The following is a 27,420-nucleotide window of genomic DNA, read 5'->3' on the forward strand; positions in this document are numbered from 1 at the left end:
CTCCCAGAATTCTCAAACCTGCTGTAGACCATTACTTTAAGGCCTTGTCCCAGAAAGCATCTGTAAAGAGCCCTGGGCAATATGAAGTCCTTTTCTAGAAAAGAATTCAGGATGTTAATTCCTTTACCACTGCACTTTCCACTACACTTTTTTTTTTTAATTTTATTTATATGCCGCCCTTCTCCGGAGACTCAGGGTGGCTTACAATGCGCTAAGCAATAGCCTTCATTCTTTTGTATATTTATACAAAGTCAGCTTATTGCCCCCACAACTGGGTCCTCAATTTACCTACCTTAGAAAGGATGGAAGGCTGAGTCAACCTTGAGCCTTGGCGAGATTCGAACCTGCAGTAATTGCAGGCAGCTGTTCTTAATAACAGGGTGCTTTAGACCACTGTACTGCCAAGGCCCTTGTTGGCTCCAAAGACACAAAGACTCCAAAGACTCCAAAGAACTTGTTGGCTCCAAAGACACAAAGCCATGTTAGTTTGCCATTCATCCCTGGAAGAGTGTCTATTTCTGATGAATATTGGGAGGCAAGGACGCCTCTTCCTTCTAACTGGTATACACAATAAATTGTTCTCTGAAGGAGCAGTATTGGCATTTACTGTTGTGAATTCAGTTCTGAATGGTCCATATTTATAAATGCCTCCAAGTTAAAAACTGGGGCCAGGGGACTGGGTGAAGGTAGTAGTCAAGTAACAGTCTCCCTTCTTAATGATATTTGATTCTTCTTCCCATTAGAAATAACATAGGCTTATGGATCAGAATTCTCCAAAGGATTCCAACGAGGGCATCATTTCTCTTCAGAAAGAGAAATTATAACAATTCCTTCCTGTCCCACAGATTAGGAATTCTCTTGCTCCAATTGTATAAGGGCAACAGTTGTCATTCCTACAGCATTGGCTTGAAATTCCTGTAAATTGTAAAAGATACTTCCATGTTCTTTTCTAAGTCTAAATTCCCCTTCCTATTTAGGGAGTTTCTGGAAGAGTTATCCCTTTCTTAGGCCAAAGGATACTGAATGGAGATTGGTAATCTCTTATAAAAATCATATGCCAATTAGCATTTAGGAGCCAAATGATATGGTAATATGAATATCTAAAAATTCCTTTTGCAATGTAATAGTTGGTAGAGCCTTGGTAGTACAGTGGTCTAAAGCACCCTGTTATTAAGACCAGCTGCCTGCAATTACTGCAGGTTCAAATCTCGCCAGGCTCAAGGTTGACTCAGCCTTCCATCCTTTCTAAGGTAGGTAAATTGAGGACCCAGTTGTGGGGGCAATAAGCTGACTTTGTATAAATATACAAAAGGATGAAGGCTATTGCTTAGCGCATTCTAAGCTGCCCTGAGTCTCCGGAGAAGGGAGGCATATAAATCAAATTTAAAAAAAAAATAGTTTAGGGAAGTTAATCCAACAAATCCAGTTATACTGGAGATTGCCTATAAGAAGGGCAATTTGATTAGTTTGTATCTTTCTTCTGGAAGGGGAGCTTCCTTCAATGAAGTGATTTTATTACTAAGGGGTTGGTTGCTATATAATCAACTCTGCCTTTATTTGAGTTCTATTTGCCCCATCAGTTTCTAACAGCCCACCCTTCAGTTTCTCCCCAAAATAATGCATTGTCCTTGAGAAACATATTGTCAAGTCCTCAATGTTTTGATTCAAGAAAATTTCTCAAAGAGGCATGACAAAGTTTTAAGCATCAACTATGTTTGCATAGTAAGAACTGATGGCCAAATCTGGCCCTAGGTTCATGCCCCAGCATACCAGATCCCAAATTATGCAATCTGGGACAGGAAGATCATTTAATTACAATTTATTCAGAACCTTCTGATAAAAGGCAGATCCTCTCATGCAAACCCTAGGTATCACCTTGCATTCTCTTTTATAGTTAACACATCAAAGGAAAATACAAAAGAAAAGTTGATAGGATAAACACATCCCCATCTGGGTTTGAACAGCAGGTGAGTTTTTGCATATAGAGCATCAGTTACTATTTGTCAAAATTTGATCAATGCTTTACAGAAGCTCTAGGCAGCAAGAGGTGGCAAAAAAGAGGGAGAACTCCTGCCACCCTTCTTATCAGTAAACGAGTAGTAAGAATGGGGCTGATTTAATTAGATCTCTGATTTAGCATTTAGCATTTGGAAGTATTCTATTTGCTCCTAATGGTTTGAGAAAGTTAGGAATGTATAAAAGCATAATACTAAAAGTGTCTAGATAAGGGGTGTCAAACTCAATGCCCACAGGCTACATATGGCCCATGTGGTGCTTAGATCTGGCCCACTGTGCTGGCCTGGAAAAAGCAAAGGACCGGCCCATGGTGCCTCTGCCAGTGTGGCCCCCCCTGCACCCCATTTTCAGCCATGACGGCCTCCTGCAGCCCACTGCCAGCAAAAACAGAGCTCGGGGGGGTGTGCGCCCCCCTCGCACCTGATTTTTGGCCACGATGGCCTCCTGCAGCCTGACCACCCCCCCAGCTCCGTTTTCGCTGGCAGAAGGCTGCCAAAACAAACTAAAAACAAAACAAAAGGAGAAATGTTTTCCCTTTTGCATTTGAGCATGCAAGAAGGGACAGGAAAGGAGAAAGGGAAAGAGGAAAGACAAAGAAAAAGAAGGGAAGATGGGAAGAGAGCAAGGAAAGAAAAATAAGGAAAGGGGAAGGAAGAAGAAAGGAGACGGAAGAAGGAAGGAAAAAGAGAAGGAAGGAAGGAAGGAAGGAAGGAAGGAAGGAAGGAAGGAAGGAAGGAAGGAAGGAAGGAAGGAAGATTATAGAGTGAGGGAGGGTCTCAGGGAAGTCCTGCCTTAGTACTTGGCCACCACAGGTGCTCCCAATGTGAGTCCTGTGTCATGCCCACCCTGGCCACCCCCATCCTGGCCACCCGCCCCACCCCTGCTCCCTGGCCCTCTGAGGTCAAAAACAACCCTGATGTGGCCCTCAATAAAATTGAGTTTGACACCCCTGATCTAGATTGATAGAAGAGAATATTTGAGGTTCAAGATTGAACTGTGGGGTCCTTGTACTCTCTCAGCTTGGTGGTTTTCTTGCAGACATTTCATTACCAAACTAGGTAACATCATCAGTGCTAGTATCATCAGTGAGAGCACCAAAGACCCCACAGAGACTGGATTTTTAACCAAGGCTTGTTTGAAACATGTGTTTTTATTCTATCTGGCCCATTCTATTTTGACACCTGCCCTAATAAAAGAGGGTCTAAATCAGTGGTGGGTTGCCCCCTGTTCACACCAGTTCTATAGAACTGGTAGTAAAACTGGCAGGAGGCCCCGCCCACCGACCCCGACATCACCAAAATGCTTTTGCGCATGCGCAGAAGAGCACACGCGCATGCGCGTGTGGCCCCACTGCAAACCGGTAATAAAGGTAAGTAGAACCCACCCCTGCCACCAAGCCACACCCACAGCACCGTTAGTAAAAAAAATTGAATCCCACCACTGAGTTTCTCCCATCTCAGAAAGCGTAAGACGTTTACATTCTACTTTCTATAATTGTTTTCAAAGATCGGGCTTTAACTTAACAGGGTTAAACCCCTCCCCCTTTTATTCAGAAAAACACTTATGAGGCTGAGAAATACAGCAATCAGGCTGTCTTCCAGTCTAGTGCAGTCCATTCCTTAGATTTATATCATTGAAAGCAGCAGTGTTTCTAAGAAAGATAGTCCAATTGTTATTTATGCATTGCACTGTCTAAGAAAGTGTGTTTCCCTCATTTGCATCTGTTCAGATGAGTAGCTCTTTTGAATTTCCAAAGCAGCCAAAGATTTTAGCTCAATTATTGCTCTGTCAAGATGTAACCTAACATTCAGCTGAATGTTCTTTTACTCTCCTGTCAAACGCGCAATGCTTTTATTTAATCTTATTTAAACAGAAAAAGGAAAATACTAGTGAAAAAGAATAAGAAAAGCCTGCTCCTCAGCGTGCTCCTCTGCACTTTCTATCCTCTATATTGCGAGGGTGCTGGGCACATCCTAGCGGTTGCAGCCTGGTTAGTCATGTAATGTGACGCTTTTGGGCAAGGCCACAATAGCAGCCCGAGGTTATGGGTGCTTGTCAATGGCTGGTCGTATCGCTTCGGAACGGCTCTTAGATGGGGCGAGGCATGGAAGGGGTGCGCCGATGGCTTGTGGTGGCAGCCGTGCTGGGAATGGGGTCGAAGAGCACGGGTAAGTTCCTTCGTCTCCCTCTCCCTCTCTCTCCTTTCTGATCTGCTTTCAATGCCGCAAAGAGATGGGATTTGGTGTCTCTTTGGATGTAATGTTCAGAATCAAAGGGGGACAGCAGCAGGGATGAGTGTCTCTTATTCTGGGCTCAGGCGTGAGCCGCGAAGATATGATTCACCCTTCTCCTAGAAAAAGGAAAAGAAATTCAAAAAATATTAAAAGAGCAGGAAAATTCCCTAAAAGAAAATAAGCAGAAACTCAGGCAGAAGTTTCAGCCCCCACCTTTGTCAATGGGCCATTAAGAAGCTGAAGCCCTCCTAATTTCCAAAACAAAGGAAGGACAAAATTACAGGGGCCTGTAACATCCAAACAGGTATGGGACACAGAAAAAAAGCAAACAGCCAAAAAGGAAAAGAAATCAAGCCAAAGTAATTAGAATTTGAAACACATGAGAGAAGGAGATATTCACTAAAACACAGTAATAACAAACTGATTAATTATAGGGAACGAACAACTACAAAGGGCTAGGAAAAACAGAAATTGGACTATAAAACAATTACTTAGTTGCCAGATCCAGGACGGAAGAACCCAATCACAAAAAAGCAGGATTTAAACACCATAAAACAATCACACACACAAATCAAAGGATTCACATGACAAATCAAAAGAATTTCAAAAGACTTTAAAGGGTCACATAGAAAAATCAAAAGAGCTTTTAGGATATAAAAAGGGTTTTTTCTTACAGCTCAAACAGGCTAGCCTCGGAACGCTGTGCTTGTATTTGTTTCTTGCCTGTTTTCCTACAAACAATAAACGTAATTCTGCTCTCAAGCAGCTGACCTCCAATCATTTCGAAGTAATCTCCCAGCTGGGAGTTTTGAATTCAAGAAGGGAAAGCTCTGCCTTCCAACAATTCTTAAAGGGAAAGGCTTCTTTTTTCCTTCCAACACAACGATAGTCCAATGTTATTTATGCATTGCACTGTCTAAGAAAGTGTTTCCCTCATTTGCATCTGTTCAGATGAGTAGCTCTTTTGAATTTCCAAAGCAGTCAAAGAATTTTAGCTCAATTATTGCTCTGTCAAGGCGCAACCTAACATTCAGCTGAATGTTCTTTTACTCTCCTGTCAAACGTGCAATGCTTTTATTTAATCTTCCCCCACAGAAAAAGGGAAGTGCTAGTGAAAAAGAATAAGAAAAGCCTGCTCCTCAGCGTGCTCCTCTGCACTTTCTATCCTCTATATTGCGAGGGTGCTGGGCACATCCTAGCGGTTGCAGCCTGGTTAGTCATGTAATGTGACGCTTTTGGGCAAGGCCACAATAGCAGCCCGAGGTTATGGGTGCTTGTCAATGGCTGGTCGTATCGCTTCGGAACGGCTCTTAGATGGGGCGAGGCATGGAAGGGGTGCGCCGATGGCTTGTGGTGGCAGCCGTGCTGGGAATGGGGTCGAAGAGCACGGGTAAGTTCCTTCGTCTCCCTCTCCCTCTCTCTCCTTTCTGATCTGCTTTCAATGCCGGCTCGCAAAGAGATGAGATTTGCTGTCTCTTTGGATTTAATGTTCAGAATCAAAGGTGGACAGCAGCAGGGATGAGTGTCTCTTATTCTGGGCTCAGGCATGAGCCGCGAAGATATGATTCACCCTTCTCCTAGAAAAAGGAAAAGAAATTCAAAAAATATTAAAAGAGCAGGAAAATTCCCTAAAAGAAAATAAGCAGAAACTCAGGCAGAAGTTTCAGCCCCCACCTTTGTCAATGGGCCATTAAGAAGCTGAAGCCATCCTAATTTCCACAACAAAGGAAGGACAAAATTACAGGGGCCTGTAACATCCAAACAGGTATGGGACACAGAAAAAAAGCAAACACCCAAAAAGGAAAAGAAATCAAGGTTGACTCAGCCTTCCATCCTTTCAAAGGTAGGTGAAATGAGGACCCAGATTGTGGGGGCAATAAGCTGACTTTGTATAAATATACAAAAGTATGAAGGCTATTGCTTAACACATTGTAAGCCGCCCTGAGTCTCCGGAGAAGGGCGGCATATAAATTAAAGCAAAAAAAAAAAATAAAAAAAATCAAGCCAAGTAATTAGAATTTTAAACAGAGATAACCCTTATCAGGCCACTATAAACAAACTCCCCCTCCGCTGCCCAGGAATGAGTTCCCTGCCCAGGCAGAGAAAAAGGCTGGTCCTTCATATTGGAAAGTCTAGAGCAGGGTGTCCAATTTTGGCAATTTGAAGAGTTGTGGACTTCAGCTCCCAGAATTCCCCAGCTGGCTATGCTCAAAGTGCTGCTGCCCAATCAGTTTATCTCTTTAAGTTAGACATCTCATTTTGAACATTATTTTAAATTTTAGTTTGGACTGCTGAGGCTCCAAGTCTGTTTCTGTTGTCAGTCCCTGCTCTTAAAAGTTTAAGGCAATAAGAAGAATAAACAGTGAATTCTTTTTATCTTTGGAGACTCGGGTGTTTACTTTCTTTTACTCGCTCTCTACCTCCATACAAGTAATTCTCCACTTACAACCATTCATTTAGTGGCAGTTCAAAATTACAAACAGCACTGAAAAAATTGACTTATGACGGTTTTTCACACTTGCGATCATTGCTGCATCCCCATGGTCACGTGATCAAAATTCAGATGCTTGCAAATCGGTCTATATTTATGATCGTTGTAATGTCCCGCTCTGTTGGAGATCACCTTTTGCGATCTTCTGACAAACAATGGGGACGCTAGATTCATTAACAATCATGTTATTAACTTAATAACTGCAGTGATTCACTTACCAACTGTGGCAAGAAAGGTTGTAAATTGGGGCAAAACTCACTTAACTGTCTTGCTTAGCAACGAACATTTGGGACTCAATTGTGGTCATAAATTGAAGATTAACTGTATCTACAAAGTTTTCTGCCACACTGATCATCTTTCAAGGAGGCAGTCAGTTCCAAAATGGTGGTGCCCAACTGATTTCAAAAGTTAGGGTGACCAAGACTGTTTTTTTAGGTTGCAGATTTTTCATCACGGTTCCATTATAGCCTTCAGTAGAAAAAACTTCCTATAATAACATAAATGATCTTTATTGTCTATTACGATCTTGATATCTTAGGGCAGTATAGTTGAAAGTTAGTTTGTTCAAAATACTCAGCTGATTGGTCACAGTGGGCCCTTAAGACCTGGTCCTGACTTGTACAAACTGATGTATCCTTAGTCATAAGATGAAGGCTTTTCTCTTGCAGGCCTTCTCCAGGAAGGAATTTTTCCAGAAAGAGTATTATTTTATTTATTTATTTCCCACCTTCATTATATTTTATAAATAACTCAAGGTGAAGAACATGCCCAATACTCCTTCTTTTTCTTCTTTTCCCTGCAACAACTAAGAGGGAGTAATTGGCTCAAAATCACACAGCCAGCTTTCATGAAAAGGTAGGACTAGAACTCACAGTCACCTGGTTTCTAGCCTAATGCCTTAAACTATTAGACAATTTCTTGAGGGTGGCAACACATCACATGGTCCTATATCTGTTTCTAGCCCATTGCATAGGCAACTTCTGTCCATCTTTTGATGTCGCACATCAAAAATAGAATTCTGTGACTTAACAGAAGCTCTGTTGCAGAGTTTTCCTATAGCACCTCTTTTGGCTATGGTTCAGTCTAAAAATGCTTCAAGGATCTGCTTAGCTTGTAACTTCCTTTTCAACAAACATTATGATCTTGCTATCTTGCTATTGCTATATTTCATGCTTCCTGAATGAATTAGCATTAATGAGAATAACTAAAATAAGAATAAGAATAATCCAAATGGGTAGATCCTGGATAACATTCAGAGCACCATGATGCTACTTTGAGAGAATAAATGCACTGAAGTGAATATTGAGGTTTTGTTTCTATGTCTTTTTTCTATTGTTTGTAACCCTGTGTACTGATTGCATAAGTTTCTCATAGTCCCCTGGTTTCGAGTTGCATAATAGTTAAATAACTAAATCAGGGCCCCTTGGCTTATTGCTTTCTCTCTACTTTGCCTTCACTGTTTTCAACAGTGACTGGAATTTCCCGTCACATGTAAAAAAATCAGAAAATCATCAACAGGAAATAGCTTAGTAGGTTATAGATACAAAGCCGTAATTGGTGAATTTTGAATTATTATTATTATATACAGGTAGTCCTTGAGGCTGTACAATTACGATTGTAAATCAAAACTGTCATAAAATGAATCAGACTGATTTTTTACATTTTTACTGCATTTATTAAATGAATCAATGAATCAACTGGGGTAGTAGAAAAGATGAGAAGGATAAAAATATTAATATAGCCACATAATATGGGTAAATATACTTAGACATAGAACAATACTGTGAGAATTAGGTATTCAGCAGAGTGATGGCACGAGGGGAAAAACTATCCCTGTGTCTAGTTGTTTTGGCATATAATAGCAGTGTTCTGAGGGAAAGAGTTGAAACAATTTATATTGTGAAGGATTTGTAAATACTTTCTCAACCTTCTTTCTGACCTGCACAATATACAGGTCTTCAATGGCAGGCAGGCTGGTTGCAATTGTTCTTTCTGAAGTTCTAACTATCTGTTGGAGTCTGTACCTGTCCTATTTATTGTATTTTTTGGACTATAAGATGCACTTCCCCCCCACAAAAAAAGTGGGTAGAAATGTCTGTGCATCTTATAGAGCAAATGTTGCCAAAGCCCACTCACCCACCGGCCCCCACCCTTTGGCCTCTGCCTCCCAGCAATTTGCCTCCTTGCAGCAAGCAGCAAACAGCAAACAGCCTGGTCAGCTTCAGCACAGCCTGATTTAGCATGAGCAGTTAATTGGTGATTGGATCGGCCTCCCGCAATACCACCAATCAGCTGTTCCAGGCTGCAGGGATCACCGCCACCCATCAGCACCATTGCCACCTATCGCCGCCTCTGCGTGCCCCATTTTTGGCTTTTGTGCATCCCGCTTTCAGGCTCCGCACGTCCCATTTTCAGCCTCCACGCATCCTGTTTTCGGCCCGTTCCAGGTGGCGGGGATTGCCGCCACCACTGCCTATCCCCACTGCCTGGAACGGGCCAAAAATGGGATGCGCTGAGGCCAAAAATGGTCCATGCGGAGGCAGCAATAGGTAGCAGTGGCAATGGGCGGTGACAGTGCCAATGGGTGGCGGTGATCCCCACAGCCTGGAACAGCTGATCTGTGGTATTCCAGGAGGCAGATCCAACTGCCAATCAGCTGCTCTTGCTAAATCAGGCTGTGCTGAAGCTGATCAGACTGTTTGCTGCAAGGAGGCAAATTGCTAGGAGGCAGAGGCAGAATTTTTTTTTCTTGTTTTCCTCCCCAAAAGCTAGATGTGTTTTATAGTCCAGAGTGTTTTATAATCTGAAAAATACGGTTGCTGTACCAAACCAGACAATTATCAAAGTATAAATGACAGACTCAATAATTCCTCTGTAGAACTATCACAGCTCCTGGGGCAGTCTGAACTTCCTAAGTTGACAGAGGAAGAACATTCTTAGTTGTGTCTTTTTAATGATGGTTCGAATCTTAGGTGTCTATTTCAAATTCTGGAAGATTATAGAACCCAATAATGCTTCTATTTCTGATACTGTGCTGTCAAATGTAGTAAGTGGTGGTCTTCCTAAAATCCACACTCATCTCTACAGTTTTAATCACGTTCAGCTCCAGATTGTTCCAGATGTACCACAGTTGTTCAACTTCTTGTCTATATGCAGATTCATCACCAGCTCAAATGAGACCAATGATTGTTGTATCATCTGCAAACTTCAGTACTTTAACAGAGAGTTCTTTTGGGATGGAGTCATTGATGTAGTGAAAGAAGAGCAGTGGAGAGAACACTTAGCCTGCAGGACACTGGGTGCTCAATGTGATTTTCCCTAGCTTCACCTGTTGCTTTGTAGCTTGTCAAAAAGCTAATCACCTAAAAGTATGGACGGGTACAGTTAGCTGAATCAGTTTGGAGTGAAGAATTTCTGGAATGATGATATTGAATGCCAAGCTGAAGTCTACGAAAAAGATTTGTGCATAGGTCCCTGGGGATTCAAGATATTGCAAGATGTCCTGCAGTGCCATATTTAGAGCATCATCTGCCAATCTACCGGTATTTGTTCAGTAGGCAGACTGCAAGGGATCTAACAGTTGTTCCATAATGATTTTCAGGCGGGTCAGCACTAACCTCTCAAAGGTCTTGATAACTACAAATGTCAGAGCAACCAGTCTGTAGTCATTCAGCTCCTTGACGGAGGATTTCTTGGGAACTGGGATGATAATAGAGTGTTTCAAACAAGAAGGGACATAGCACATCTCCAGCGATCTTTAATAGATACAGGTGAAGATGGGGCCAGTTGTTCAGCACAACTTTTCAAACAAGAAGGAGTTACTCTGTCAGGGTCTGGGGCTATTCCAATCTTTTGCCTATGAAATAGGCCTCACATATCTTTTTCTAAGAGATGCAGCGGCCCCCAACCTTTTCTAAGATCACTAGAGCAGTGGCCCCCAACCTTTTGGGCACCAAGCACCAGTTCCCTGGAGAGATGTCTTTCCACAGACCAGAGGGGGAGTGGTTTCATGTGCTGCCTACATCCTGTGGATGGGGCTTTGCTTATTTGCGCAGCCCGGTTTCTGGCATGCTGCGGCCCAGTGCTGGTCCATGGACTAGGGCAGAGGTCTTCAAACTTGACAGCTTTAAGACTTGTGGACTTCAACTCCCAGAATTCTCCAGCCAGCATAGCTGGCTGGAGCATAGCTGGCTGGAGAATTCTGAGACCTGAAGTCCACAAGTCTTAAAGCTGCCAAGTTTGAAGACCTCTGGAGTAAGGGTTGGGGACCCCTGGCCTAAAGGGTTGGAGATAGGTGTAGGAGATTTGGCTACTTTGGGTGAATCTGAGGTGGGAAAGATAACAATAGTTGACAATTATCTCCTCTCAAATATATATGTAGATTCAAGCAGCATGGCTTTTTGTAATTGACAGCTGGCAATTTTGTCAATGCACAGATTTTTTGCTCCAAGGGAGTTTGGTATGAACCCACTGTCCCAATAACTACTAGGACCTCCACTGCCAGTTTATGCCATAATCTTTCAGTTTTATTTTTCAGATCTTGATACTTTGTGATTTTCTCCAATTCTTTGTCTTGTATTCTACTATCCCCTAGTATTTATCCACATTGTCTTCTTTTCAACCAATTATATCTGGTGTGTTATGAGCAAAGACTTTTATCAGTCTATATTCAGAAATCCCAAAATATGTTAACCTGCTAATTTTTTACTTTTACTATGTTCTTTTCTAAAATATTCACAGGTTTAACATGTCTGGAACACCCACAAAATGTTACCATCAATGTTATTAATGCAAATATTATACTGAAATGGGACTGGGATAATCCATGTGGCCTCAATGTAACATTTTCAGTACAATACCACAGGTAAGTGTACATTTTATCCTGTTTTGCAGCACTTTTGAACAGAATTCTATTTTGGTTAAAATTAGGCAGATGCAGCATATAAAGTTTCTGTTACTTTAAAGCAGAAATAGTAATGAACAACACTGTACATGCACATGTGTTCTTGATGCTTTCAAGACAGGCTTATCTGGTTTTTTAAAAAATAAAGTATTTTTTTAAATATATGGGGCAAGATAGAGTACTGCAATAGGGGATATTTCCATAATTTTCCATTGGTCATGGAATTCCAGCTGGCAGAGTCCAGGAGAAGAGCCTTTTCTGCCCTGGTTCCTGCCCTCTGGAATACAGTGTCCCATCCCATCCTGCCCCCTCCCCCCTCCCTCCCCCCCCCAGGTGAGATGCACACCCACCCTTTTGGCCTTCCGAAAGGGCCTAAAGACCCAGCTCTGCCAATGCCCTGGGGCCCTAATTGGGTATGGAGGTGTTTAATGGATTAAGACCTCCTCCCCATGTGCATCTTGCTCCTTTTCTCTCTATATCTGTCAATTTTAATTCAAACTTAATCTTACTATTTATTGTTTTAATATTTCATACTGGCATTTTATTAAATGATTGTAAGCTACCTGGAATCTCTGTTGATGATATGGGTACCATGTAAGTTTAATAAATAAATAAACCTTCCAGGACCAATGTAAATGTAATAACATTCTTTCTTTTGTTTTTTCGTGAATGACTGGTTCCCAGCATTTTATTTGAAAATGTGTCCAAGACCTTTTGCTTTCTTTTTGCAATTATTCCAGACACTCTGCAATCTGGGCAGCTCTTCCTCAATGTCAGAATATAATCGTCACAGAATGTGATCTCTCGTCAGCAATTCAAGATTATTTAGTATCTTATAATGTAACTATAAGAGTGAACACTCTGAAAAATCACTCTCCTTATGCCTTTTTAGAATTTACTCCTTATCTAGAAGGTATGAATCTTTGCCTTGTTTACTCACATTAGAAAACAAAGTTGGTAATTAAATGTACATCTTTATTTTACTTGTCTCAACAGGCAACAACAGTATCTTGATGATTTTGCTTGAATTTAGAAGCTAAGTCATGTCAGACCTCATTAATAGTTGGAGAAGAGGACAGACATGACTTCCCTCCTCACGGCAGAGTGCCAGTAAGAAAATAGATTTTATTGTGTGAAAGTTCAAATCATTCTGGAAAACTCCTGAAGTTTTGTTTTGTAAAGTTCCTGATAAAAGAATTTTCTAATACGCGTTGGGCCTTCACATAATAAAATGTGTTTTCTTACAAGCATTTGAAACGTTCCCTTTCCTTTTGTTTCTGGTTAAAACACAGAGAAATCTTTTTAAAAATTAAGGCAATAGCAATTCTCTTTTGCACTGTTATCAGAGACACCAAAGGGTTTCTGTGGGGTTATTAGGAGTTGAGCTGAGCTGAAAGCATCTGTACCACTGCTTTTCTGTTGCTACATAATGATCAGACTTTGCCATATTATGGGTTTCTTGTTGTTGTTGTTGTTGTTAGTTGCGAAGTTGTGTCCAACCCATCACGATCCCTTGGACAACGTTCCTCCAGGCCTTCCTGTCCTCTACCATCCTCATGGGTTTCTATTGGAGTTATTAAAGAATTTTCCATTTATTAGAGAAGCTTGTCCTTTCTTCTTGTTCTACCATTATACAGTAGAACTTTGGAATTTTCAATAAATGCTTTGAGGATGAAAACTTTTTATCTTTCTTAGGAAGACAGAGAAGGGAATAGAGGGGATTATACTTTTTTCTTTGGCAGCTAGCTACTCATTATCCCCCATTTATATGTTTATCAGACATCTTACTTTTGGATAGATTATCAAGTCCTTTCTCCTACCCCATTTCTTATCTTTTTACTACTGGTGGTAACCCTTCTCTTTTAACTCACTCATTATCTCTTAAGGCTAGAAAACTCACTCACTCAACATCATTTTTCAATAATTTTACATTACCCACCTTCCTTTCATGCCAGATTCTGTTTCTCTTTGATATACAGACATTTCCCAAGAGCTCTGTGATTATCTCTTAATCTTTCATTTAAAAAATAATAAATGTCACAAAAGAAGCAGGCTCTTTCCTTCTGTCTACCATGCATTCGAAATCACAGTTCCTCTTTCTGCAAGAAACGTGCTATTGCTGTTTTCTTAATTTCTTAAAAGTATAGTGACAAACATCCATATTTCTTCCTTTTTGGGCTAATATCAGAAGAAAAGTGAGACAGAAAGAGCATCTCCCAATGTACAGCACTCTGCTAATGTATGTTTTGGCTCTTGTTATTTAACTTTAATGCTAGAGAATTTACAGGCTGGAGTACTTCATGCTCTCCAATTAAAGTTTGCAGTTATATTTTAAATATAAAAATAAGTAATATATAGAACAGGAGTAAGACGCCTGTCAGGGTCTTGGATTACATTTAACTTTTCAGGGGAAATACATACAAGGAGATTATGAAGTGGTGGACTTTATTGTGCATGCTGAAAGACAGTTGGGGACAGGGTTACATTGTATGCTTTGACTTTATTAAAAATACAGTGTTAGGGTATCTTCTGCCATTCTTATATATGCACTGCCTCACAATGATAAGAAATTGGACTGCAAACTTTGGATCTTTGTATCAGAAGTCCACAGTACAATTAGAGGGATTTCCAGAATCATTATGAGTTATATTTGTTTTAACATCCATTGTGAAAGATACCAACACTAATTATGAATATTGTTCAATAAAACATGGTTAAAACAATCTATGGCTTAGCATGATGTGTGAACATGGTATTATGATCAGAAAGAGCAGTTCTGCATACTTTTTCAGTGATAGGCTTCCACTGAAACCTGCAATGATGGGATGATAAAAGACATTTCTTTTAAAGGTGAAATGGAGCTCTTGCCCAGAAGTGGATGATCCCAAGCTACCTCAACACTTCATGGCTGAATAGAATTTGAACCTTTTTTTTTTTTTTTTGGCCTTTGATATTTCTTACCACACAATGTTAGTTGTCAACACATTTAATTAGCACTTTTTTACAACTAGCAAGCTTCCTGTTTTTATGGGGGTTCAAACTAGTTCTCCCATCTTACTTTTGTCATGGCCCCGGACTCAGTCTCTGAAGAAACTACTCCAGCTGAACCAGTGGAATGTCAGCCTCAGGGGACCCAAGGCAGGAATCCCATGAGGCTGATCAAGGACAAATACCATTGGACCAGCTGGAGCAGTCAGATAATGGTGGACAATCTTCAAGCCCTTGGACTTGGTGAGTAGAGCAAAGAATGGAGCAAAGACACTCTATGAAGTTCCTTGCCAAGCAAGGGAGTGAATCCCTTGATTAAAGGCTGCTGGCTGGAGCTTGATTGAAGAAGTAGCCCTGATACATGTTTCTCTCCTGGAAACAACTGTCAGGTCTCTTTCTGTGGTGTCTCCTGTAACCCTGATTTTTAGAATAGCTGACAAACCTGCCTTGGCTCTCTGAACTACACAATGGATTTGGCTCCCCTTCTGTATGTTCCTACTGAAAGTGAAACTACATAGGCAAGCTCTCCAAGGGACTCCGTTTTGATTTACATTCCTTGCCTTGCCTGCCATTATCTATTTAGCCTTGAGGAAATTGCTATTTTCACCTAGGAACTGAATGGGTTTGAGATTGAAACCCAAAAGAGGACAACTTTGATCGTTCCCTTTTTTAAAAAAATACATTTTTCTTTGTGCCTTGTGGGTAAGAAATAGCTGATTGTCCACAATGACAACCATTGAGTAGGATTGCCAGGTGCCATATTCCAAAGCAGCTGTCTTTTTTTACCAGCTGTCTTTCTTATTTGGGACCTACTCTAACCAGCTGAGGCAGCCATGGGCAATCTGTTTTTTCTTAGACCCTTCCTGGTGATTGGGTTCTAAAGTCTTTATTGCTGCCTTCTAAATAATTAACTTGCTTTTTAATTTCCTAACTGTTTCATGGCATAAAGAGGAAATTTATGGAGAACCAGGTAAAGCTATCCAATATGCTCTGGTAGAAATGAAATAAAGGAGAACTCAGTGATAATTCTTGGCTATTGCTAAGGATGCTGACCTTGGTCCCATCCTACTTTCTTTAGCTACTATTAAGCACAATGAATCATTCTATTTGTTGAAAAGTGGAAGAGCAGTTGAGCAAGAGGAACTATGCAAAGACAGGAAATAAGGTATGGCAATTGTTACTGCTCTCATTTTGGACCAAGATATAGGTACTGCTTCTAAGCAAAGGTGTTGCAAAGTTGTGATTACAAAAGCTACAATAAATATTTAGTTATCATTTGTTTTTAATGATACTATGTTTCAGTCTCCTGAACTGGAGACAGTACCTATGGTTGGGTTCACACATTACAGCATGCCATTTTTTTAACCATGATTTGTGGACTAATTCATAATCACTTTTACCTTCGGCATTCCACCATGCTGCAAACAAACCATTTCATCTTACTTTATTTTTGTTTTAATGCTTCTTATGAAAAACTTCACGGAGTAAGAAAACGTCTAAAAAAATAAACCTACCTCTAAAATAACCCATATACAGATTCAGAATTATGCAACAAATATACACAAACACGTGTCTACCAAACTAAACTCTTCAGTTACAACGTTCGTTCTTCCTATGCTTAGTGGCATAATGTCGATTGCTGTCTTTAAATCAGGATGGGAAAGAATAGAAGGATCTCTATGGGGAGGCAATTAGGGTATGAGAGCAATAATCAAAATGTCAGCTTCTGAGACTCTGTCTGTCTGTCAGATTGATTTCTTGTATAGACAGGCTCTTGAGAGTATGGACCATATTCAACCTGATTAGATAGGTAGATTAATATGGGAGCAGGCAATTCCACATATAACCTAGTCCAGAGCTCTATATAGGGCCTTAAAGATAATTGACAGCACTTGCAAACCAATCAGCAACCAATGCAGCTCCTGAAATTATGTGGTTGCCAAAGGGTATTGTATTATAGGAATGATCGTGGGCATGAGTGTCAAACTCGTGGCGTCAACGGCGGCATCACAGGATGTATCGCGACTTTTTTCCCCTTCGCTAAACCGGGCGTGGGCATGGCCAGCGTGTAATACATCCAGCCTGTGGGCCGCAAGTTTGACGGCCTGAGACAGGGCAAAGAGATACAGCCCAGGGAATGGTTAGTTAAGAGGCAGGTCTGTGGTTGTCTGGTGATCATTAATTCCTGGGCTGTTCTAGGGAATGCAAGTTGTAGATGCCCAACATCAGTTTGGGGAATTCTACTGCAATCTTAGTAGATGGGCTGAGAAACCCTGGCAAGGATACTGATAAGGATGGGGAGGAATGGGACACAATAGTAAGTCCAATGCCCCTTTAGGCCTACCACAATGCCCCTTTAGGCCTACCAATTCTATGAAACAAATTCATAGAATTTAGGAAATAATGCATCTTGCTGCCAATATGGATGAGAATAGCTATCCCACCCTCTTCTACCCTAGGAGCTTGTCAATCGAAAGTTCGACAGTTCAGTGGTTCGAATCCTTAGTGCCGTGTAACGGGGTGAGCTCCCATTACTTGTCCCAGCTTCTGCCAACCTAGCAGTTCGATAGCACATAAAAAATGCAAGTAGAAAAATAGGGACCACCTTTGGTGGGAAGGTAACAGCGTTCCGTGCTCCTTTGCCATTTAGTCATGCCGGCCACATGACCACGGAGACGTCTTCGGACAGCGCTGGTTCTTCAGCTTTGAAATGGAGATGAGCACTGCCTCCTAGAGTCAGGAACAACTAGCACATATGTGTGAGGGGAACCTTTACCTTTATAAATACTTCAGAGCAAGTACTTTTAATCTTTTCTGCTGATATTTTCATCTATAGCTCAAGTGGGTCCTCCAGGAGTTTGGTTTGAACCAATATATGGAGGTGTAAAAATCAATATTTTACATCCTGAGGGAGATCAACAAAAAATGTGGATGCTAGACACATTAAAATATCAGCTAACTATCTGGAAAAATGCAACCCATTCTAAGGTAACATATTTTTTTCTTAAATGATTAATATTTGCTGATATATTGTGTGTGTGTGCGTGTGTGTGTGTGTAGAAACCATTATGATAGAAGTATAAATGAAATGGAGGGAGAAAATGGGCAGATACAAAGATATTTTGGACGAAGGAGGGAGGCTTAAGCCAAATGACACCTTACGAGAGCAAGGAATAATTTTAGATTGGTGGACCTACTCACAAGTAAAATCCAGATATCAGAGAGACAAAGAACAATACGGTTTAGAACTTGGACCAAATGGATTGGATAAAGTCCTGATGGGAACAAATAAAAAGATTCTGGCAAAACTATACAATTATCTATTAGGCGACGATAAGTTCGAAGATGTCACAAAGAACCAAATAATTGCATGGGAGAAAAATATAGGACGCGATATAAATTTTGGGGAATGGGAGGAGGCATGGAACAGAAATCTTAAACTCACTAGAGCGGTGGCATATAAGGAAAACCATTACAAAATGTTGCATAGATGGTACCTAGCCCCAGCCAGACTTGCAAAAATATATCCCAATATACATCCCAACTGTTGGAAATGTGGCCATGGTCAAGGCATCTTCTTTCACATGTGGTGGACATGCCCTGAAGCGAAAGGATACTGGAGTAAAATTAGGAGGTGGTTACAAGAAATAATTGACGAAGATATTGAACTAACACCAGAGATTTTCCTCCTGGGAATAATAAAGAAGTCATATAGAAAGGAAATGACACATTTAATGATCCACATAATTACAGCCGCTAGATTGGCATACGCACAGTACTGGAAAGAGAAAACTCAACCACCAGAAGAGCTTACAATTAAGAAAATACTCGAGTGCGCAGAGATGACTAAATTAACTTATGAATTAAATGATGAGAAGTCAGTTTACTATATGGTATGGGAAAGGTGGTACAAGTGGTTGCATGACAAAATGAAAGAAAGATCTAAAGGTGTGTTAAATATTGGTTAAAAGTGAGTTGAAATGTCACCAAGTACTATTTATGTAAATAGTTAAAACACTGCACATCCGATACAAATTGAAAGTGTTATTATACTTATGTGTTTTATGTTTCTGTTTGAATGTTTGTTTTTCCTTTTTCTCTTTTTTTTTATTTTTTTTTATTTTTTCTGTTTTGTAAAAAACCTCAATAAAGTTTCTATAAAAAAAAAAAGAAGTATAAATGAAATGGGTTTCTACATTTCTTTCAGAAATACAATTTTTTCTAAAGTGCCTTAACTATTTGCTCAAAAGTTGTCTTGGATTCTGGGGCATTTTTAGTATATAAAAATAAGAGCAAACCTTACTCCCTTCTGGGATTAATGATGTTACCTACTTTTGTAACTTTTGTCCCTTCTAACCTCACAATTCAAGAAAGATAAGCAGTGACATCCCTAGGAAGAGACCTGAGTGTCATCATATTGCCAACTGATAAAGGAAAGATGCACGGTAGTCCTGAATGACTGCAAAGTCAAGGTGAACAGTTTAGGCTTTGAAGAGAGATCCTGCCAGCACTTATAAGTCAGCAAGATTCAGAAACTAAACTGAATCCTGATGAAACAATTATTTCTTATGATGTCACTTTTCACCTTCATTCCCACAGCTGAAGTAGTCACAGGAGTGAGGAAACTATTATAAGGTAGTAGTACCTTATAGTACTACTTCTGTCACACTTTAGGTGACAGAATCAACCTTAGCCCAGACTGCATATGTAATATGCTGGACCACCATTCTATTTCAAATACAACAAAGATTTTTTTTACATAGAAAAGCACTGCTGTGCTAGGAGCTCACCTATTGTCTCCCATTGTGGCCAATGTCTCCATGGAAGAAATAGAATCAAAGGACGATTCCTTCTTTCACAGGAATTCCACCCATCCATTGGTATAGATACATGGAGGATACCTGGGTCAAAGTTAAAACACAGGAAGTGGAAGCCTTCACTAAATACATCAATATGTGGAAAGCAACATTAAGTTCACACTAGAGGATGTTAAGGGACATAGCCTGGCCTTCCTGGCTGTGCAGTGCATATAAGAAACCCCCACACAGAGATCAGTATTTATCTTTTGACTCCTACCACCCACTGGAGCACATACTGGCAGTAATCTGAACCTTACATCACTGGGCTAAAAGTTTGCCCACAAGCAAAGAGGGAAAACAAAACAAAAACATATCAAGGAAGCACTCAAAATTTGAAATTATCCCAACTCTGTCTTTGTCAAATCCATAGAAAGATTCAGTAGGAACATCTTCACTACAGACAGAGAAGGAGAGAACAAACAGAACAACATTGTCATTCTATACGCATTTGGGGAGGGATGAAGCTATTTTCTGAATTTTCTACATCAGTGTTTTTAAAGATATCAGCTTACCCATGTTAAGCCAATAATGTATCTTAACTTTCTGCAACAAGAATTGTCAACATTGTTGCAGTATTGCAATAATAGTAATACAATTGCTACAATAATAATAACTAACAGTAAATTCAATTGTCTCTAGGAAAAAACACGATCTATTTTTCCAGGTGAAATCATTTATGATCTTGAACCAGAAACTACTTATTGTTTGAAAGTTAAAGCACATATGGATGATCACTTTTCTATTTACAGTCCCATGCATTGTATACAGACTTCTAAAGGTATTATATCTATGTGTTCATTTTAAGCATGGAAATCCCTTGAAACCTGCTTTAAAAAAAAAACACCATAGCATTTTACTTACAATAATATTGTAGTCCAGGGTGGGCAAATGTGGCCCTTTTACAACCTGTGGACTTCAACTCCCAGAATCCACAGGTTGTAAAAGGGCCACATTTGCCCACCCCTGCTCTAGTCCACTGTAATCAAGATATGGGAAAGGAGTTAGTCTGACTATCTTACCTATATCCCTTTCTACCGATTTCTCTAATACAACTACCAAAGTGGATACCTTAAAGAGTGTCCCTTAAGGCCTGACAAGGAGACAGGGACAATTGGTAACTGTGGTATATTTTATTAAACCAAGGAAGTAGAAACTCAGCTGCTCTCTAGTAATTTATTTCTTAATAGGAGCTAGATGGCTATTGAAGAGTGTATACTATTTATCTATTTTCTTCTCAAACACTAGTGAACAAGTTTAATAAAGCCTAAATCTAGCAAAAATGTCAAATTCTGAAAAGGGGAGAGGCTCCTTTTGTTTTCTGCAAGATTATAGAAATCTGATGGGAACAGGGATTTGCTGGTATTGGAGAAGCTGCCTTTAATATAGTTTACTGTAATGTAAGATGCCAACAGAACTCTTGCTTCCTGTTTAATTGAATTAGAGATTAGTAGTTAGCTCTCCAGTCTTGCCATTTTAAAAAAAAGCTATTTCAAATTATTTTTTTTCTGCTTTTAGTTTGGATTGGACTACCTCGTCTTGAAAATCTTCGAATTCATAGCTTGAATATGAAGCATCTCTTATATTGGGATAATCTATATAATGGAAATGTGAGCTTCATAGTACAGCTGCTTCCGTAAGAATCCTTATTATGTATTTCTTATTTTCATATTGCATCTCATTTCTACTATTTTTATTTTTTTGAAGCTTCGCGTATGTGTGCATGCTGAAATATTTGAAGATTAGTAGGGGGGTGCAAACATACATGCGCTGCTGTAAGAATGATGACAGTGAAATGATATCACTGGTGGGGGCAAAGGGAGTTTAATTGATAACAAACATTATCTACACATATGACAGTTTAACATATTTCACTGTTTATTGTCCTGCCAAGGGCAGAAAGATTGAACTACTTTTTGGTTAGAGTTGGAATATAATGTGCTGATAAGTATATTGCATTCAATTAACTTTCTATTCCTATAGTGGATACAAAGCCCATCATTCTCTTGATATTTCAAAGGACTGGAAAAATGTATCTGAATGTGAAAATATCCAAACTACATTTTGTGATCTCTCGTCTTTCATTGGCTCCAATGGAATTTACTATCTCCGTGTGCAGGCAGTACATAGTGATAACAAGTCACCTTGGTCTAAAATCTTAGAATTTAAACCTATAGAACAAAGTAAGTTTCACTACTTACATCCATTCTGTTGTTGCTTATGAATAATACTGAAATACTTAATATTGTTCATCAAAATTTCTGTAGCGTAGCTTGTAAGTAATGTGTGTGTTTGTTTGTGTATGCATACAGAAACATACTTCTTGAAAGCTTACTGTAAAGCACAAAAAGCTTTATATCATAGCAGAGTTTTTTAAAAACAAGTATAAGCTCTCCTTAACTAATATGCAGGATGGGCAGCCTATGGCCTTAAATAACTTATTTGAGCTCCTCCTGGTAAGCATGGTAAGTGAGGATGACATTTCTTGACTACATAAAAGGAGAAAAAAATGTGGTTGGATGGTTAGGTTGTTTTCAGACCCTGAAGTGCCCATTGCCTTAAAAACCCTCATACAAAATGATTGAATCATAATTTCCATTTGGGAAGGAAAATCATATCATCCTTTGCACTCTACTTAGCAACTCAATTGGACACAAAGACCAGGCAGAACAGTAAGACCGAATGAATACCAACCCACTCCAGTTTGAAAATGGTTTCTTAATTGCCTGTAATATCAGAATCCCTCTGAAGTGAATGGAAATGTGGTAGCAGTATTTCACTATGAATTGCTCCTGCAAATCTTCAGTTATATTAAAAAGGATGTAATTAGAATTATACAACTATCCTACAGGCAGAAACTGTTTAAAAAGGTTTTTTTTAAAAAAAATCTGTTTTGAAATAGAAATTTTTCTTTAGTTTTAGAGTTTTAGCTTTCAATATTAGGCATGTTAAATGTGTAATGAATATAAAATTGTTTTAAAGATAAAATGGGCCCACCAAATGTTTCAGTCAATGCCAGTGAAGATTCAATTAATGTTTTCATCGCTTCTCCTGGAGAGTCTGAAAACAGACCAATGAGTGATACATATGAACTGACTTACAACGTTTGGTATTCGACTTCATCTATCACGGTAACATTTTTATTGTTCAAGAGCAAATACACATTTATATCAAAGCCTTTTACCTCAAACCTTCTAAAAACCTATGACATATTTGATAATTTTGCTGCTTTTGCAGTCCAACTGGACCACTTGAAAGCTGATGAAGAAATTACTGGCATACACTAACAGAAATGGCAAAATACAGCTTTTATCTTCCACTTGAATTATTTCAACATTGAGCCCAATAAAATAATTGTTTGTGTGTGTAGATGTATGTATGTCCTGACTCATTCTTAGAGATTTTATAGTTCACTTCTGCAGAACATCCTCTCATTGGAATCCTCTTCAAAATATTTTATGGATTTTGTTTTGGAAGATAGTTACACATTCAAATTGCAAGTTGTTAAGGGCCTGCCAACAGTGCAGTATGTTCACCCATACTTTTTCCAGATAGCATTTCCACTAAAGAACTGAGTAGCCACACAATAGTACTTTTCAAACACACACAGAGTCACAAAAATGTGGTTGTTTTTAAGAGCTGCTGTATTTGTGCTTCTGTATTTTCTCCACATATTTTCAAATAATTTTCAAGTTATGTACAAGTATACTTAATGTATCTTTTTAAAAATGAATCCTTAAATCTTAATGTATCTTTAAAAAAGAATCCTTAAATAATATAATACAATTTTGCCTTTTCAATTCAGTATCTTCAAGTGGAAAGTATATCTTTGTCATCTGTGCTTTCTTCAGGAGCATTAAACACAAACGTGTCATCTCAAATACTGCTAACTAGGAAATAGCACCAATGACAGCCAATCAGTTGTCATCAGTATTTTCCTATTCTTCATATTGATTGACCCATATTTCTGCAATTACATTGTATATTGCTTCCAATGAAAAATATTTTTCTCATAATTTATTACAATTTAGTTATTGGTCTGGTTTATCTATGTATGTATTCCCTTTCATGTTTTTTGCAGAAGGAACTCAGACGTAAACCATCACAGTTTATAATCTCAGATCTGATCTCCTCAACATTATATTGCTTAAAAGTGCAAGCATTTTCCGAAGTATATAATATAAGTAGTGCTTTTAGCAATGAAACTTGCATTAAAACAGCCAAAGGTATGCTTACATTTTATTTGGAATATCTTATATCTCTGCTCGCATTTTTAGTATTTATATTATGCCTGTTAGGTATATTAGGGTTTTGAAGTATAAAATTACATTCATAACTTTTAAAAGAACTGCAACTTCAAAATGTTCCCAGACTTGAAAGCAGATTTTTTTAATAATATAACTATGACTCTTGGGAATGGTTTTGAGAAAGATTCAAAAGGATTGTATTTCATAATATGGCAGATTCAATAAGGAGCTATTTTCAACCTTACGTTAAATGCATATTTATTAGGAAGCATATAATCATTATATTTGGAGCTTTTATTGAGATAAAATTGTGTTCTCAGAGCCCATGTACATTTGGATGTCCTTATTTTTGCATAAAATAATTTGTTAGCCATAAATAATTCTGGGAAAGGTTAAAGGTAACTTTTTTGAATCTGTCATAAATTTGAACGGTTGTTAAAAAATTGACTGTAAATTGAGGACTACCTGTATTTTGCCAGACTTCTTTGGAGTTGTGTCTTGTTCCTTTGTTATTGATATTTCAGAAGGAATTGAAAATTTAATTCTGGTGGGCTTTCAGACTTGGAACTGCCTTCGTTTCTTATATATGTTTTTCAAGCTACTTTATATTGTGTTGGGAAGATGGATAATATTTTACTGCATGGGTTATTTTTGTGTTTTCATACATTGACCAAAGTCTGGTAGTATGAGTGCTATAAAAACCTGTGAGTAGCTAAAAACTGCTGCTGGTAAGCTTGCTATAAAATTACATTTACATAAAAATATAATGTAAACCCTTTCTCTGTTCTACATGATGAATACTTGCTACATGAGTTATTTTCATAGGGATGAGACTCTGCTGATTTCTATTGACAGAGGGGAAATAATTCCATTGAGTTTTATGGATCAGTTGCTCCTGATAGTAACAAGGCTAAAATGCTGAAATTAGGTACAATGGAGGTATATTGGGGAAGATTTTAGAACTCTGTATCCAAACTACAATGAGCAAAAATGGAAGGGGAAAAAAACTTTATGTGTGTAGTAGGCAAATATATAATTCTGTCCTGCGTGATACAAGCCATCAAGGTTATTAATGATAAGAAATCTACTTTGCTTTCTTGTGCAACCCAATTTCACTCCAATTAGCTTGATTCTCTTTTTGTTTTGTAGGAGAATCTTCACATTTCATCCCCCTAATTATTTCTGGTGCCGTGCTTTGTATAATATCTTTCATCGTTGCTATTTATTATGCTTGGAGAAATATAAACTATGCATTCTTCCCTAAATGTAAACCTCCAATGGTCATAGACATAGAGGTACAGTATTTATCAACAATTTAACATATTATTTAAAATAAATAAAATTAAAATAATTGTGGAAAAGTAGACTAGAAGTATCACCTATATTCATGTGGAAACTTTTAAAATTCTCTTGGAGTGGGCACATACAGATCTCTGTGAGAATGCTGTTCTGTAGGGGGAAGATACAACAACAGAGATTCATTTGGAGTATATTCTAGTAATTAGGCTGGTCTGCTAATGCTCAAGAGTTAATAATCTTTTCAGAATTTAAGCAGTACTTTTAAACTTCAGTGAGTTAGCTTAATTCTATCTCTATATAACTTTTAATAGTGCCTTGTATAATAAATAGCTTCAGCAGAATTTTATGATACTGTAATAGTGATTATTAAATTATTTAAAATGTTTACATTTTTCTTATTACTTTATTATGTCCCAATGCAGAGCACTGGAGAAAACGATTTGAACAGATTATATTTCCCAGTTGCGAAAGAGCAAACAGACAAATGTATGGTCATAAATTCCAGCATTGCTCTTCCATGTAAAGTTAACCTGGATGATGTCAGAGTCGACAAAGAGTTGGAACAGATCAGCCAAGACTCAGGAAACTATTTTATTGATAACATCATTTCTGGAGATAACGAATCCCATCAATCCTCAGAACTAATAACAGTATAACTGCAAGATAATGCAAGCTGGAAACAAGATGAGGACAGCATCATAATGAGGAAAACCTGATTATAGAAATCATCTGTATTACCTTTAGTCTATAAAGAACAAAGACCTGGGCCTAAAAGTGGGCCAGAGCTGCCTTTGCTGACACTGATTTTGAGCTTTGTGGCCTGCTGCTGGAAGAACCACTTACTACAAGTGAAGGAACAAATTTGTTTTCTCTTCTTAAAATGCTACAGGAAAAAAATGACTTTATACGACTGGTGCTGAAATCACATTCCTGTGTTTATGTATACATACCGTACAAAAAACACACCTGGACATTTCATTCTTACAGTATTAACTGCAGTGGATTCTAAGGGACTAATTGTAGGCTGAGCCAGTCTATAGGAGTTTTCAAAAGTATTAAAGAAAAAGGCTACTTATCGTTTTAAAAGGAAAGAAGGAAGGAAAGAAGAGTGTGTGTACCAAATAAATATATGCAGTGGTTATGTTTTCCTTGTGCTGTATGATCACAATATTGGTGCTTTCCTTGTTCATCATTCATTAAGCAAGATCATTCTTTGACACAAAGCAGTTCATCAGGGTAAACTTGTAATAAGTGTTAACAGCCGATTAAAAACTTTATAATCTGTATGAGTTACAGGCAGTCTATGCAAGCAATTGCATGCATGGCCAAAATATTTTTCTGTAGCACCCTGAACCACTTTTCAACGATGATTGCCAGATACCAATAGCACAGTTTCCTGCTATTTTGAGCTAGAAAATGCATACAAAAATTATAGTACTATAATCCTTTTAATGGACTTAATACAGCTTTATATAACACAGTCAAATATTCCATCCACAAACTGGGAGGGGTGGGGGGGGCACACTGGAAAACCTTGGCCTCACCCAGCTGTCTGAAGCGCTACTACTCACTGGTCTTCAACCTGTTCCCCAAAATGAAGGATGTCCACTCTTAATCTTGGTTAAGTCTCTTGAATGAAAATTAATGTAAGCAGAAAGTTTTTATTTCCATGAACACCTATTTTCCAATATATTTCAGTTTTAGCCTGAAAAAAATAAGTTCTTATTGAACAGGAAAATGATTGGGTGGCTTTTGGCCAGTCATTCTCTTTCAGCTCAACTTACCTCTCATAGGATTGTTGTGGGGAAAATAGGAGGGAGGATTATTATATACACCATCTTCACTTTTATATAGAAGGTAGGATATAAATCAAATAATTTTAGTTAACAGTTAAAAGCATAGACTTAGGAATCTGCAATTTGAATGTATAAAGGACAGTAACGAAGTTTGTTGTATGAGAGGTTCTGAGAATTTGATTTGCTCTTCCCTAGGGTGGAAAAAAATCACTAACCAGCAATCAAAAATATCAAATATATTTAAAAATAACAGAAACAGCCCTAAAGTTAAATGGGGTGGGAAACAATAGGGTTTTACGTATGTCGTATTTATCTTTTGACAATAAAGGATCTGAGTGTAACATTGAATAAACTTTTTTTTAAAGAAGACCTTGGCTTTAATTTTGAATGTTATCCTCTAATTTATTTTGATTTAAACATGGCTGAAAGGCCACTCAGACTTGCTTGATATGTATTTGAAATAATATACACTATTCAATTTGTATCCTGTTGGAATAATCTGTTTATCATTTCTCACATATTCATCCATGTGTACTGGCTGGTTGTAATTGGATACCAAGGGAAGGAAATATTAACAAATTAATATGTTA

At 38.5% G+C, this 27,420-nt stretch overlaps 1 protein-coding gene and 1 long non-coding RNA gene across 2 annotated transcripts; one reads left to right on the forward strand and one right to left on the reverse strand.

Moving 5' to 3' along the window:
- Positions 1-3,535: 3,535 nt before the first annotated feature.
- LOC148113365 (uncharacterized) lies at positions 3,536-5,051 on the reverse strand. Its single transcript, XR_015734472.1, has 2 exons — positions 4,925-5,051; positions 3,536-4,366 (listed from the first exon to the last, which is right to left on the reverse strand). It is a non-coding gene; the product is annotated as an uncharacterized LOC148113365 (long non-coding RNA).
- Positions 5,052-5,145: 94 nt separating this feature from the next.
- IFNAR1 (interferon alpha and beta receptor subunit 1) lies at positions 5,146-27,197 on the forward strand. Its single transcript, XM_060686395.2, has 11 exons — positions 5,146-5,640; positions 11,482-11,605; positions 12,385-12,557; positions 17,469-17,620; positions 20,131-20,269; positions 21,007-21,124; positions 21,472-21,671; positions 22,471-22,619; positions 23,570-23,714; positions 24,885-25,030; positions 25,457-27,197. The coding sequence occupies exons 1-11, from the start codon at positions 5,565-5,567 to the stop codon at positions 25,688-25,690; spliced, it is 1,656 nt and encodes a 551-aa protein (XP_060542378.2). The 5' UTR covers positions 5,146-5,564; the 3' UTR covers positions 25,691-27,197.
- The last annotated feature ends 223 nt before the right edge of the window (positions 27,198-27,420 follow it).

Source organism: Pantherophis guttatus, chromosome 5 (genome assembly GCF_059756535.1).
Source record: "Pantherophis guttatus breed Tessera chromosome 5, ASM5975653v1, whole genome shotgun sequence".
NCBI lineage: Eukaryota > Metazoa > Chordata > Lepidosauria > Squamata > Colubridae > Pantherophis > Pantherophis guttatus.

Bases quoted from the DNA above. Each gene is read 5' to 3' on its own strand.
- IFNAR1 (XM_060686395.2), top strand. From the start codon at position 5,565: ATGGGGCGAGGCATGGAAGGGGTGCGCCGATGGCTTGTGGTGGCAGCC. The intron at 5,641-11,481 runs GTAAGTTCCTTC...AAATATTCACAG, and splicing joins AATGGGGTCGAAGAGCACGG to GTTTAACATGTCTGGAACAC. The intron at 25,031-25,456 runs GTACAGTATTTA...GTCCCAATGCAG, and splicing joins CAATGGTCATAGACATAGAG to AGCACTGGAGAAAACGATTT.